Source organism: Lodderomyces elongisporus, chromosome 1, assembly GCF_030384665.1.
Source record: "Lodderomyces elongisporus chromosome 1, complete sequence".
NCBI classification, from domain to species: domain Eukaryota; kingdom Fungi; phylum Ascomycota; class Pichiomycetes; order Serinales; family Debaryomycetaceae; genus Lodderomyces; species Lodderomyces elongisporus.
The window spans coordinates 330,737-345,000 of record NC_083673.1 but is presented as its reverse complement, the minus strand read 5'-3'; the positions used below and the strand labels follow the sequence as shown (position 1 = coordinate 345,000).

The 14,264-nt window shown below is 36.2% G+C and overlaps 5 protein-coding genes across 5 annotated transcripts; 1 reads left to right on the top strand and 4 right to left on the bottom strand. All coding sequences in view use genetic code 12, as the record gives it.

The window, feature by feature from the left end:
* Nucleotides 1-4: 4 nt before the first annotated feature.
* PVL30_000109 (uncharacterized protein) lies at nt 5-3,430 on the bottom strand (the record flags this gene model as incomplete). The annotated part of the gene is made up of 1 exon (XM_001527544.2): nt 5-3,430. One exon carries the CDS (start codon nt 3,428-3,430, stop codon nt 5-7), a length of 3,426 nt encoding a protein of 1,141 aa, XP_001527594.2.
* A 488-nt stretch (nt 3,431-3,918) lies between these two features.
* PVL30_000108 (uncharacterized protein) lies at nt 3,919-4,569 on the top strand (the record flags this gene model as incomplete). Its single annotated transcript, XM_001527543.1, has 1 exon — nt 3,919-4,569. The coding sequence occupies one exon, from the start codon at nt 3,919-3,921 to the stop codon at nt 4,567-4,569; it is 651 nt and encodes a 216-aa protein (XP_001527593.2).
* A 152-nt stretch (nt 4,570-4,721) lies between these two features.
* NUP57 (Nucleoporin nup57) lies at nt 4,722-6,704 on the bottom strand (the record flags this gene model as incomplete). The annotated part of the gene is made up of 1 exon (XM_001527542.2): nt 4,722-6,704. The coding sequence occupies one exon, from the start codon at nt 6,702-6,704 to the stop codon at nt 4,722-4,724; it is 1,983 nt and encodes a 660-aa protein (XP_001527592.2).
* Nucleotides 6,705-7,392: 688 nt separating this feature from the next.
* NdufA8 (ndufa8, NADH-ubiquinone oxidoreductase complex I 19kd subunit) lies at nt 7,393-7,905 on the bottom strand (the record flags this gene model as incomplete). The annotated part of the gene is made up of 1 exon (XM_001527541.1): nt 7,393-7,905. One exon carries the CDS (start codon nt 7,903-7,905, stop codon nt 7,393-7,395), a length of 513 nt encoding a protein of 170 aa, XP_001527591.2.
* An 825-nt stretch (nt 7,906-8,730) lies between these two features.
* Nucleotides 8,731-10,770, bottom strand: PVL30_000105 (uncharacterized protein; the record flags this gene model as incomplete). Its single annotated transcript, XM_001527540.2, has 2 exons — nt 8,731-9,452; nt 10,767-10,770. The coding sequence occupies 2 exons, from the start codon at nt 10,768-10,770 to the stop codon at nt 8,731-8,733; spliced, it is 726 nt and encodes a 241-aa protein (XP_001527590.2).
* Nucleotides 10,771-14,264: the final 3,494 nt, after the last annotated feature.

Below are 14,264 nucleotides of genomic sequence, written 5' to 3'. Positions count from 1 at the left end.
CATTTTAAAAGCGTCTTCTCTTGAAAAGTAAACTTCCGCTTTTATTGTTCTGCTTCTTGATTGTTTTGCTCATATCCCTTTTTTGTGCTTCTCGTTCCTCATACAGTGCAAGATCTTCTTCAATCTGTTCTTTGAATTTATCTCCTGGTACCAAACATTCTTCTCCCTTTAGTTTGGTCCTAACGTTTTCTGGTACTCCATAAAACTTATATCCATATTCCAACAACCACGTCGGCTCTACGCAGGTGACGTAGTTCATATACTCCTTTGACGTCAATACCAACTCGTGATATACAACATAGTTCAGACCCATATTACTATCCAATAAACTACTTGTTGGGTGCAAGTACATCTTCATATATGAATGCCTCAAATTAATAAACTCTGGAGACCCATTGACATTTGTCTTGATAAGTTTTGCAGCTTGATGATAGAAAGTAGCACACAAACATTTGCGCACATCGTCATCATGGTAAGACTTCAATAACGGCAATTTGTTTTTGTGCATGATCTGTACCAACTGGCGTCTGATCTCTTTGGCCCTGTGCAATGACTTGAGCTGTAAAAAGTTCTTCTCACACCATTGGGTTAGCTTGGTCCAGTTATTGCCAAATTTCTTGACATTTACTTCCCATTGAGTGTAAACATTAAGCAATGTCAAATGATCAGAATCTGCAACAACAAATTTCTCTCTTGCCAGATCAGATTCTTTTGCTCTTTCTTTTGAACGGAAAAAAATGTTTGAAACACTCAACATCGCCACAATAGTGACTATATCCTCTGAGCAATGAAATTCAGGCTGGGTAGAAAGTAAAATCAATTTCGACAAAGTGGGCTCAATAGGAAATTGAACCATTTCAAGCCCAAGTTTTGTCAACTCTCCATAATTATCCAAAGCATCAATAGCCCATAGGTCATACAACGAGCAATTGAGCAAGTCCTTAGGTGGTGGATCTAAAAAGGGGAAGTTATTTATATCCTTAACATTGAGTGATTTCAACAAAAGCATGGTATTACTCAAGTTTGTTCTTTGAATCTCAGGAATCGGCTGCGCGTACATGCATTTGGAACTTGTAGCATTTTCAGTATACAATCGATATGCTACACCAGCACTTGTTCTTCCAGCTCTTCCACTCCTCTGGTCTGCGTTAGCTAAGGAGACTGGCACGACTTGCAAAGTGTCCATTCCTAGCTTTGGATTATACACTTTAACTTTAACCAACCCGCAATCAATTACATACTTAATTCCGTCTACCGTTAATGAAGTCTCTGCAATATTTGTTGCCACTACAACTTTCCTTCTAGCAAGGTTTTTCTTTCTGAATATTTTCTTTTGCATCTCCGGAGGCATTGTTGAGTAGATGGGGAGAACATCGAGTGGTGGAGGGTTTTCCAACATGGCTAATTTTTCACAAAGTATGTCGCATGTAATTTCTATATCTTCTTGACCAGTCATAAACACAAGGATATCACCATCATTCACGAATTCCAGTTTTCCAGCCATCGAGCCCAAATGTATCGAAAGAATTTGCTTTACAGCACTTTCCACATAGTCCATGCTCACGTTTCTATTGAAATAAACATCAACAGGGAAAGTCCTTCCAGGAATTGTAAATTGAGGTGCTGCGCCAAAAAACCTTGTAAACCTATCGGCATTCATAGTAGCCGAAGTTACAATTAATTTCAAATCTCTGCGTCTTGCTAAAAGTCCCTTGAATAAGCCTAATAAAATGTCTGTATTTAGAGATCTTTCATGCGCTTCATCCATGATTATGCAACTGTAATCAAGAAGTAAAGGATCTGCCAATATCTCGCGTAGTAAAATACCTTCTGTCATATATTTAATAAGTGTCGAGTTGCTAGTTTTGTCATCAAAACGTACAGAGTAACCAACTTCTGCTCCCAACTTCACTCCCATCTCCTCACTAACCCTCTTGGCAACCGACATTGCTGCAACTCGTCTTGGCTGGGTACACGCAATCATTTTCTTCTCCTGTCCCGCTACCCCCAGACCACTTCCTTGTCCTGCTTCGTCAGCATTGTGCGCAAGACCAGCTTCGTACAAATACTGAGTCAACTGTGTAGTTTTACCTGAACCAGTTTCACCAATAATAATTGTAACTTGGTTGTCTCTAATTGTAGCAACAACGTCGTCCTTCACGGCAAATGCAGGCAAGCTTCGTCGTTGCTCCATAATTGATTCATAATCTACTTTTTCATCATCATCATCAGCATCATCATCCTCTTTTTCTCTATCACCTTCACGAGTTTTTGCATTTTTTCCGTCTCTAACAGTTTCTGGGTTGGCCTCCATATCTCGAAGCTCTTTGTGGCTAGTGGTACTGTTTGACCCGGTTCCTGTGCTTTCTTTAGCCTGCTTTGCTCGTTCTTGCTTCGATCTTTGGTTTTGCACCGCTAAAGACCCCTGTTTGGCCATCGATGCAAGCTCCGAGTTAATGTCCTTCACAGGGTTAATTGTTGGACCAGCCCCTCTAACACTTGTCCCTGTGATCTGCAAAGTCAAATGTTCTTCCACGTTTTTCAAAAACGGTGGTATTAATACATGGTTAGAAATGGTTATTCTATTCAAATCATTAGCAGGTAAATGATCGTTGTCGACATATTGCCCTTGAGCATTGAAAAATCCTCCACTTTCGGCACCAGTTCTATTCCTAAAACCAGGTCCATTTGCAAAAGATGGCAGCTGTTCCAGTCTCTCCTTTGTTGAATTTCCTCTTTCAAAGTCGTTTGTATAACTAGGTTTATCGCCATTGTACTTTAATCCTTTGCGCATGTTTCCAGCGGACGTGTTTATCAGTTCCACATGATGACTAGTGTCGTCTAATATTCTATTTCCCTTCAAAGTTGTTGTTTGAATAGAGTTTTGTCCATTTTTTGCTTTTTCTTCTTCTGCATTTTTTCCTAAGTTCTCTCTCGGTTCCAACACCTGTTGAGGTTGTACTTGTTTCAATTTAAAAGCAGTTTCCCGTTTTATTTTCTTAAATTTTGGTCGAGTTGTTTCATTATCTTCAATAATAGACTTTTTCTCGTTAAGATCTATTAAAGGTTGATTGCCTATCGGTTTTCTTGCAAAACTATCGTTCACTATATCATCTTCGTCACTTAAATCATCATATTGGAGTTTCACACCTGAGCTTCTAGCAGGTTTAGACAAAGTCGCTTTAGATAGTCTAGCATCAGAAAGACCACCATTTTCTTCGTTATCTATTTTTCTATTAACGAGCTGATATATCTCCTCAGCTTGAGAGTCATTTTTCACACCTAGAGCCTTGACAAATTTCGAAAATTCCTCAAGGCTCTCTGCACGAGCTCTGGCCTGGACTGTTGCTGCTAAAGTATCATTGACTGCTTTATTAAGATAGTTGGATAACTTTTTGGAAAATTTACCGAAACCATTATTGTTTGCCATTGCGTTGGGCCAGAACGAAAAGGAAAACGAAAACGAAAGAACAAAAAAACGAAAGAACAAAACAAACAGAAAACAGAAAAAAAAAGCAGACAGGTAAAGTAAAAAGTAAATTGCTCCAGTAGTATTCCCTATTGTGCTTATGCTCTTTATTGTGCCCGTTGTCGTTGACACTTTCTTTTTTTGTTTATTTGCTCTTGTTGTAGTTGTTCTATACTATCAGGTTGCAAACTGAATTAAATAATAATAATAATAACCAGAAGAACATAAAAGAACAAAAAAACTACAAAAAAACTACAAAACAAAATAGAGGATTCAATGTGATTAAGATCTATAATCCTCACAAAATTGTCAAGACGCATCGCCAAATTGCGTGGAAAATTTGGAGTTTACTATACCAGTGTATATTATTTGCGCGCGGGAATCATTAGAGCTGAAAATCGGAACAGTGCAATTAAACTAGAAAGGACAAGAAGATTCTTGCAAGCAACATGATTAAAGAGAAACTACCAAAGAGATTCAGCAAACTATTAAGGTACTCGGTGGCTTTTAGCTGCAGGCTCTCGCCGCCTCCCAAAACATATGCAGAGTTGGATTATATACTTCGAAATTTGCAATCACTAGCAACAGTTGAGTTAATCAGAAGCACTCCACTCGATTCAAAGGAGTTAGTACGATCTGGGTTTTGGATCAATATACTATATAACCCTACAAGCACCCATAGTATGTTTCTGCCGATACTACTGAAAGACGAGGTACTCAATAATGCAAGGGGAGAGAATTATTCAGATGAAAAACAAAAAGCTCTACAATCGAAGTTGCTACTGAAGTTGGGGAAATTGATTGCGATCCCTCGATATTCGTTTTATTGTGATACACTAGCAAAGAATGATGACCAGCCATTTGTGTTTCGCCATTCTTTGAAAGCAGGTGCCGAGAAGTTTGAAGGTTATTATAAATTAACAACTGGCACTATGGATAAACCATTAATTTCAATCGCCGAGTGTGAAGCCCCATGCGACAAACGACTGTTGAGAAGTTCAATACTTCACAATTTTAAATTATTTCACAAGTTCGATAAGGTAGAGCTTTTCACAAATAGAGAAAGAAATCTATCAAAGGTATTTATAAATGGACTGTGATGTAGTCTGTTTTAGTCTAATCTTGTTTAATCTAGTCCAATCTAGTCCAATCTAGTCCAATCTAGTCGGCCCCATCAGTCTAGCCTAATCTTTTGTAGCCAAATATAATTATTATCATTCTTCTTTTATTTGGTTTCGTTTTACATTCTTGTCTATTTTTTAACCTTCGCCAATTGCTGCACCTTTTCTGAATCCTTTTCTAATACATCATTAAGGTAATTTAATCCCATTTGCTGTTTCAAAAGCACCTTGGCAATCTTATTGACCGCATCTTCAGTGTTTCCACTTTCTTCTTGCTCGTTTTCTTTTACATTCTCTCCATTCAATGTGCCATTAAGTGAATGCATCGACTGGTCGAATTGCGAATTCAAGTCTTCTGCGCGTTCCTTTAATACCGTCAATTTGGCAAAGATATCACCAAGCTTCCCAATTGGACTACTTGGGTCATTGATCTTAGATGATAAAAGGTCAAACTGTTTGGCAATTCCTTCCTCTTCTGGCAGTAATGGGTATCCTTTCAATTTGAGTATTGCCAATACCGTCGCCAATCTTAACACTCTTCGAGACAATTGTGTATGTCTTGCTTTAGCCTTTAATATTCTGGTAGTATTCCCCAAATCGTGTTTTGCAGACAAGGTGTTAAGTTTTTCATTAATGGAATTTAATACTACTCTAGACTTGGCAACTTGGTCAAGTTGTGCTTCAATTCTTTGAGCTACTTCCGTGTACGATGTGATCTTTATAGGGTACGTGTTGGGGCTTGGTCTTTCTGCCATAGCTTTATCCCAATCCTCGACGGTTTCATTTGCAGGTCGTGGCTGTGCAAGCAATTGTTGTATCTCTTGATCATTGAACTTGTTGTAAAAATGGGTCTTTAATCCGCATTTTGACGAGTTTGGATCCCATTGTTCCCATATTTTCGCGAGCTGATCATTAATTGCCGGCGTATATGAGCTGGGGTTCGATATTTGTTGATTATTAATGTTGCTATTAGCCTGCCCTAAATTACCAAAGAGTGATGCATTTTGATTCATGTTTAGTTGATTCTGTTGTTGATTTTGTTGTTGCTGCTGCTGCTGGAATTGCGGTTGGGACTGTTGCAGATTCCAACTGAATGATGGTTGCTGATTATTCAAAGTGTTTGACCCAAATAACCCACCCAGTTGTTGCTGTTGTTGCGGTTGTTGACCGGGCTGTGTTTGTCCAAAAAGGGAACCGCTTGTCAGTTGAGCTGGCTTGTTTCCAAAAAGACCACCAGATGTATTTGAATTATTAGTAGTGGAAGAGCCAAATAGACCACCTGTCGTTGACGTTGCTGGTTTGTTTCCAAAAAGACCGCCAGTTGTTGATGACTGATTGTTTCCAAATAATCCTCCGGTGTTGTTATTGTTATTAATATTACTACCGGTGTTATTTGTTGATTGAGTGTTGCCAAATAAACCACCAGAATTGCCTAAAGTGTTTGATTGCTGGTTAGTGCCACTGCTTCCGCCGAATAAGCCTCCGCTGGGTTTATTTGCACCAGCACCTCCAAACAACCCTCCACCGCTAGTAGTATTTGTTCCAGATTGTTGGTTATTACCAAAAAGTCCGCCTGTATTACTTGTAGAATTGTTGTTACCAAATAATCCAGCACCAGTTGATGTCGAATTGCTTTGGTTTCCTCCAAATAATCCTCCAGTGTTACCAGCGGTATTATTGATGTTATTGTTATTATTATTGTTGTTGTTGCTGTTGTTACCAAAAAGCCCACCAGTAGTCAGCCCTGCAGGCTTGCTTCCAAATGCTGATCCCGAAGTGTTTGAACCGAAAAGGCTACCACCACCAGTACCACCACCAGTACCACCACCTGCACTACCACCAAATGCTGGCTTAGGCTGAGATGAGCCAAATAGCCCAGTACTTGTTGACCCATTAGCAGCGGTACCTGGTTGTGCCTGGCCAAAAAGACCGCCTCCTCCCGATGTATTCGTTTGACCAAAAGTGTTTTGTTGCTGTGGTTGTTGGGATCCAAACACTGGAGTCGATCCAGCAGATTTACTTCCAAATAGCCCTCCTCCAGTAGATTGATTAGCATTGGAGGAACCAAAAAGTCCCCCGCCACTGGTGCCTGTATTGCTTGCTGTGCCAAACATTATATTTCAATTTTATATTACAAGGCAAGGAAAGGAAGAAATGTATCTATTTAATTGTATTTTGATTGAATTTGGAAATGTTTTTTTTTTTTTGCACTTGTGAGTTTGGGAGCTTGCGAATCTGTGAGTAAACATTTGATGTGCGAGAGTTTTATCAGAAAGATGCGCTCTGTTTATTTTTTCTTTTTTCAATGTTCGTGCTTTCCTTGAGAAACAACAAATATGATGAGATCGCGAGAGATTCCAAGGAATACTTTACTTGAGCAAATACAAGTGATTGAGAATCGAAAAGGGAAAGCAAAAAGAACAACCAAAAACTAAATAACAAACAAAACTCTTTAAAAACACCATGCAATAAACTAAAGAAAATAAGAGTACGTCTGTTTTCTACTCTATTCTTATCTTTTCACCCACTCGTAATTGTACATGCTGATCACATATGACAGCAAGCAACCCTTACACTTACAAAGACTCTGTTCAAAAAAAAAAGCATTCATTTTAGAACTATTGCAAACATTTTCGTTTTATTTATTCATCTTTTGTTTCTATCTTTGTAAAAATCAATACAGTTAATGAAGAATTTATAAAAAATAAACAATTTCAAGAACAACATCAAGAACAACAACAACAACAAAGTATGTACTTGTTCCCTATATCATTCCAAATTACATCTTTCCAGCTCCTCCACTCAGCTGCTCTCTGACTCTGATTTTTTCAAGTATGCATTTGTCAAACGAACATCCTTTGGGTCAACTTTGTAGATTGGGTTCTTTTTTTCTTGGATCTGTGTTTCCACGCCTGGCACTGTTTTCTTTAATCCCAATTTGTCAAAAACACATTTGCTCAACACGCCTTCGCTCGCACGACAACGACTAAAGTATTGGTTATTCTGCTCCAAGCATTCGTAATGCAATTTGAACTCGTCAAAGCAATGTTTATTGATATCTTTCAACACTGAAATGGCACATCTCGTGACTCTTCTCCCTTCTTTTAAACAATCAATTTCACCTCCATTGTGTTCATCTTTGCACAACATAAAGTCGTCGTTGTATGGTTTACACCTGTCTCCAATAAAGAATGACGCCGATAGTAATGGTGCTGAAGTGGCTCCGACTTCGTCAACATCAGGTACGTCTTTGGGCATAGGAGTTTCCTCCTTGTTCTCCCATTGATGTCTGCTTACCAGGATATTACCAAACATTTGTAGTGCAAGTGTTGTGATCTATATTTATAGATAAATGTGTGTGTGTGTGTATGTGTATGTATCTGTATATGTATATGTAAAAATGAAAGGGTATTGTGCTTGATAATCCAATCCAATCTCTAATTTTCAGTCTCTGTAGTTTGAATGTGAGTGAGTGAAGAAAAGAGAGCATACAAAATTTGTATTGCAAATTATCACAATTTGGTTGGTCAAGTGCACTACTACTACTACTACTCCCTACCACTACTATTATTATTACCACCGCTACCTCCAGTACTATAAATATTAGTACTATTTTTTTTTCTCACACATTGTAAACGAGTACACAATATTAACCACACTCCACCAGCAAATACTATAGGCATCTTACGAGACACACCAGCTTGAACATGACTTATAAATAGAGATAACGAGTTTTCTTGTGGTTGGGACAAGGTTCTAAAATAGGATACTCACTTACAGGACATGCAATGAACCAACATTGAGCTTTTCCCGCCCACCCATTTTGTTTTATTCTCAAGCAACCATTCAAACCTGAATGTACGCTTTTCTATTTGTTTTTTCTTCTTTTTATTATCAATTGTTTTCATTTTTTGCATTTTTTTATAAGAAAAGGTTATTTTCTAATCACCACTAAATGGTAACTTCTTTAAACTGTGAGTCTGTTGTGAAATTATGATTTCTGTTTTTTTTTTCTCCCTCTTTAAAATCAAGCTTCATACCAATAAAGACCTTTAAAAGAATTTGTTCAAAAATTCATACCTTGAGCATTATTGTATCATATATAAGTATTAATTATTCTCCAGCTTCTAGCACCTCCTTTCACCTACTTTGCAAAACTACTCTGATCTTTGCCACCTCCAACCTTAAATCATTATCTTTTTCTTGTTTACTTCTTTGCGCAACATGGTCAATAAAACTGTTAAATTCGAGGTATATAGATGAGATCTTGGCCTGAACAAACTGGTCTTGAAAGTGACTTTTTTCTTGTAGACTGCCGACTCCTTTGCTTAGATACTCATTGATGTTTAGTATTGACAAGTAGACACTGGTGATTTTTCGTAGCTGCTCTACATTGCAATGTACATTTTTCACTAATTGATCAAACACTTCTAGTTGATCTCGGATCAATAGATTCAATTTGACATTTGTCTTTAGCTCAATTAGTAGCAGTCTAGCTTTCAAGGCATTGTCCACATCATCATCCATGCACGTGAATTTCTGTTTGTATGTGTTTAGTTCGATTTTGAAGTTTTTCAAGTCTTCTGAAAGCGTTGAGATTAGATCGTCACCACCATTGATGGATTTCCCCAAACGGATAAAATCGTTATAATCGTTATTTACTAAATCTAGTAGGTTTTGGTTGAGTTGTGAGGATAATTTCTGTAAATCTTGAATAAGAATCTCGAGGGAGGTGAATCGATGGTTCTTGTATAAAAACTGATCTATTTGGTCTTCTTGGAAAACCCCATTTTTAAAATCGGTTTCCACAATAGAGACGGGGAATGGAAAGTCTTCAGACCCATGTACATGAAAATCGCTGTCTACCAATTCCATTTTGACTCAACTTTATTCAACTTTGTTCAACTTTGTTCAACTTGCTTTGTTCCCTAATTAGTCTATTTTTAAAGAATAGATTTGAAGGATTTTAAAGAGAAAACTGGTGTGTGTTGTTTTATTGAATGTGAGACGTGTTTGTCGAAGCTAAATGTTGTATCACCAGTAATATTGACAATAAGTGTCTTGTTCTCTACTATTTGACACATAGGTTCAATATCAAATAATAAAAAATAAAAATAAAAACTAAAATTAATAAAATGAAAAATTATGATGTGTAGGTCACGTGATATATCATTTTCTTCAGACCTAACCAACTCCGTGTTACGTTCCTGAAGCTTTGGTGCCAATTTATATATTTACTTGTTTATAAACACATTTGAAAAACAAACTTTTATGTTTTGGTCTCAATTTTCTCCTTCCTTTGATAGATCTATTTATCTTATGACATGCTTTATTGTAGTGGTTCAAAACGATATAGAATCACAAATGCTGTATAAGCAATTTCGTTACAAAGGAAAAAAAAAATCAACAACAACCTTGACAACTCTGACTTTTCAATTGTTAGATGAATTTGGGTTGGCCCTGTAACGTCATAAGAGTTTCAGTTTCTGTATTCAATGGAGAAAAACAGTGCAATTTGCATAAAAAAAAACAAAAAAAGAAAAAAAGATGAATGTCTCATGGTCTACCTTGCTTCATCTCTCCATCCGCTTTGCACCCTCTTCCTCTTCTCCTATTCTCTTGAGATTGTGGAGAAGAACCAAAGAAAGAAAGCGCATTTTCTCTGTATGCGTGATGGGTGACGTTATTGCTTATTGCTCATTCCAGTAACCACTCCTCACCAAAAAAAAACAGAGGTCTACAATTCCGCCAGATCGTCACCTTCAGCCAACACCTCCCCCCCTCCCCAAAAAAATAAAAGAACAAAGAGGAAAAGGATAAATTACCTCAACCAGTTCCTTTCACCCATCACACAAGGTGAGAGGATTGCTTGAAAAAAAAAATTAAATTAAATTAAATTAAATAAAGCATGATGAAATATTTTTCAAAAAATTTGATATAAATAAATGCTGGACTGTCTTAATACCTCTTATCAGAATTGACAAAAGAAAAAAAAAGAAAAAGAATGAGGCGACTCCATACAGTTTCAAATCACAAAGATTCATGAGAACCTACAAGGTATCACTTCTTTGTCCACATAGATTCGGGATTTCAAAATATTGTTTGACGTCAAATTATTTATTTATTAAAAAGCAAAAAGGATTAAACAAGAGTTTAGAGAGGGAGAGAGAAATTACCCATATCTTCAATGGTAAGAACAAAGGAGCTTAAGCAGAATAGCAAATAAAAACAATAGTTGGTGCTTTAACTTGATGTGCATCGCCCCAGTTGAAAAGAGGTGCACCAATATCAAAAAGCAATTGGACATAAAATTTCCCGGAGTTAAAATTTTTTTTTTTGCAACTTTTGGTAATTTCGCAGCCCTATCTTTCTGCTTTTTTTACTTCCTTATTTTTTTGGCTCATTTTGGCTTTGTTTCTGGAAAAAAAGATTCTAAGTAAAGAGTCAATGGTGGTTTGATAGGAATGGATATACAAGATACTATACTTTGCAATTGTGGCTTCATGAAAATAAATATGAAGATGTGCAGTAACACCACCATTCGTTATTGAGGGTCATCACAGTTATTCTTTTCTTTTTTTTTTTTTAGTTTCTTTACCCTTGCCCTCTTCTGTTTCCCCCCCCCCCCTCATAATTTTTCTTAATTACACAATTGGCTGGAATTTTTTTGTTGACAGCAAATAAAGATTGTTTATTTTGATTATCTTGTTTTATTAAGCTTAAGTTGCTTGGTTTGTATTTGATCAATTGGTTAGATTACCTTGATAGAAGCAAATAGCATAATTGTTTAAGCGGAGAGATGACATGATCATATTGTTGAGTCTGAGATTGAACAACAAGTGAATAGGGATTGACGTTCATAATCCTTTGACAAGCGGTTTTACTTTTCTGCGGTTGGGTGCATCTATAGTGTAGAATAGAGAAGAAAAAGAAAAAAAAGTAGGGGAAAAGTAGAAGAACGCATACACACAAAGACGATGGAACACTGGCGGTGGTGAGGTGAAAGGAGTATGAGGCTGGGGGCTGGAGGCTGGGATGGTATGCTATTGCTAATTACTTACCTGTAAAGTCGATAAAGTGCAGTGCGTAAAAGTCAAGTAGACAAATGCGCAAAAACTTGACAGAATCGATATGAGTATAAGACTTTACTTTGAATAAAGAACTTCGAGGAAGAAGAAGAAGAAGAAGAAGAAGAAGAAGAACTCAGCTGTAATAGCGCAAATTTAAATTTAACAACAAGACCAGCAAGAGTAATAAAAACACAGCAGTGGTGACAATAGGAATAATAATGTAAGATTGTAAAAAAGGCAAGTGGTCTCCACATATCTCGAGTCCAATGGATTCATTTCAAGATAAGCTGTCCGAGCCGATAGTACTATGGATATTGGAACAATCCACAATCAAAAACGGAACCCATCGATCTGTTGGTCTTCCTATTGTGCAAGGTTATTTGTTATTTGTTATTTGTTTTCTCTTGTTTTTCCCAGTTTCTTTTGCGTTTATCAATTGTTATCTGCTATTGTCCTTGAGTGGATTGGGTATGTGAATGTATTTGGTTGAGAAGTAAATTTTTTTAATTTTTTTAAAAAAAAAACAAAAAAAAAAGACGGAATGGCATGCCATGACTAGCCAGGACAAATTCCACTTACTCTTATTGTTCTTTACTTTAAAGCTCTTCTTTTCATATATCTCCTTTTTTTTTTTGCACGATTTTCTATACAATCCACAAGTAGTAAAATGTAAATCGCTCAGTTTCTATTGTATGGAAGTTTGAATACATGAAAAATAATAAATAAAATATGATAAACAATCACAATAACAATAATAGTAATAACAACACCTGCACTTACCCTTGCACTTACATTTGCACCAAAAAGCATTTCTTAGGAATAGAGAAACGTGGGAGAGTTGTGGGAGAAAAGGGGTGGGTTGCTGGAATTACAGTTCGTGTGCACGATACTCTTTTCCCACTACATTCCAGCTTAGTTCAGTATTATTGCGCAATTCCAGGTCTAAAATTAATCATAATAAACTTTTACCAAGAACGTTCTTTACTCTGCTAGTTTAGCTAGTCTTTATTTTTTTCCAACTATTGCCTTTCCATTTTTTGCGCTAAAAAAGTTGTATCTATTTCTGATAATTTGTTTATCTTTTTCAAGTTGAAATTGAGCAAAAATCCTTTAAGGGAAATGGGTTAGCATATACAGGTTTAGTTTTTTTTTAAAAGCAAAAAACAAATATAATTAATAAATATAAAATTGAAAATAAAGAGAGATTGGTGACCCGGGGGGAAAGGGGAGAGGGAGTGAAAGAAAAAGGGAGAATGTGGCTTGATAAGTGATAAAGAATGTAGTTGGGATATGAGCCCATCGAGGTCTTTTGTTTGTAATGTAATTATTTTGTAATTAGATAAACGTTGGGGATTATATGATTCAGGATACGGTGCAAAAATTATTAATATGTGAGAAAATATTAAAAGATATAAAAATATTAAAATATTAAAATAAATAAAATAAAAAATAGCAGCTAAATAGTAATAACAACAATAGAGAATTGAAGAGTAAAGAAAAAATTAAGAACTCAGGAATCCATAATTTGTAGATAAGGAATCAGTGTCTTGTTGTTGTGTTTTCATTATTTTCTATAAGCTAGGTAATTTAAACGAGCAGAAGGATATAGCGATGCTGGCAGGACACAGCACCAGGGCACATACCAATATACTGAGAAAGTAGCCAAGGCTAAAAAAGGCTAAAAAAGGCTAAAAAAAGGATAAAAAAGGTTGTTGAATTAATCACTATAGAACAATACTTTATCAATGTATGACTGTTTAGCAAATGAAGAAAATGTACATTAAAATCACCTTCCTTAGCCATTGCAATAGTATTCAAGACGATGCTACTGAATTTGGAATTACCAAAAAAAAAACAAAATAGTGTGGCAGCAGAAAAGGTAAGTGATGCAATACAAGTCTGTGCTGTGCTTTGCTGTGCTGTGTTAAAAGATGTTCCTTATTGATGTACCAAAAACCTGTCATCTCTGCTGAGTAAAGAACATTCTACTTCGTGGTTTCTTCATTTGTTCAATATAACCCAAATACTCTGCCACCCCTTAAACCCCTAAAGCAACTATTCTTTTCTTATTCTTTTCTGTTGATTTTCACATAAACTTTGATTAAAACTCAAGTCAAGTTAATGGTTACAAGTTGATTGTGGATCGGAATGTGTCAAAAAAAAATATTAGAATAAAATGCACAGAATTAGGAGAGGCAAAGAAAAGTAAACAATAAATAGAAGAAGTATAAAGTAGTCTCTTGTGGTTAACAATTGCTCTTTAATCAAAGCATGTCCCACGTTTTGTGTATCTGGTTTGATGATATTCTTCAAAAAAAGCCCAAATTAAAAAAAAAATTAAAGGAAAAAAACCACACGTAAGTTTAATAGAGCGATATTTTATCAGTATTTGTCACTGCTCAGTTAATCAGGAGAAGAAGAAGAAGAAGATTAAAAAAAAAAGAGAAGAAACATTATTGACCGGGTATCGGTGAAACCAACTTTTGATTTTGACTCGATAACGGCTACATGACGTGCCAAGCAAAATTGTGGTCTTTATTTTTTATTTTTTATTTTTATTTTTTTATTTTTTATTTGATTGTTGGCCTGCGTTTCTAAATACTG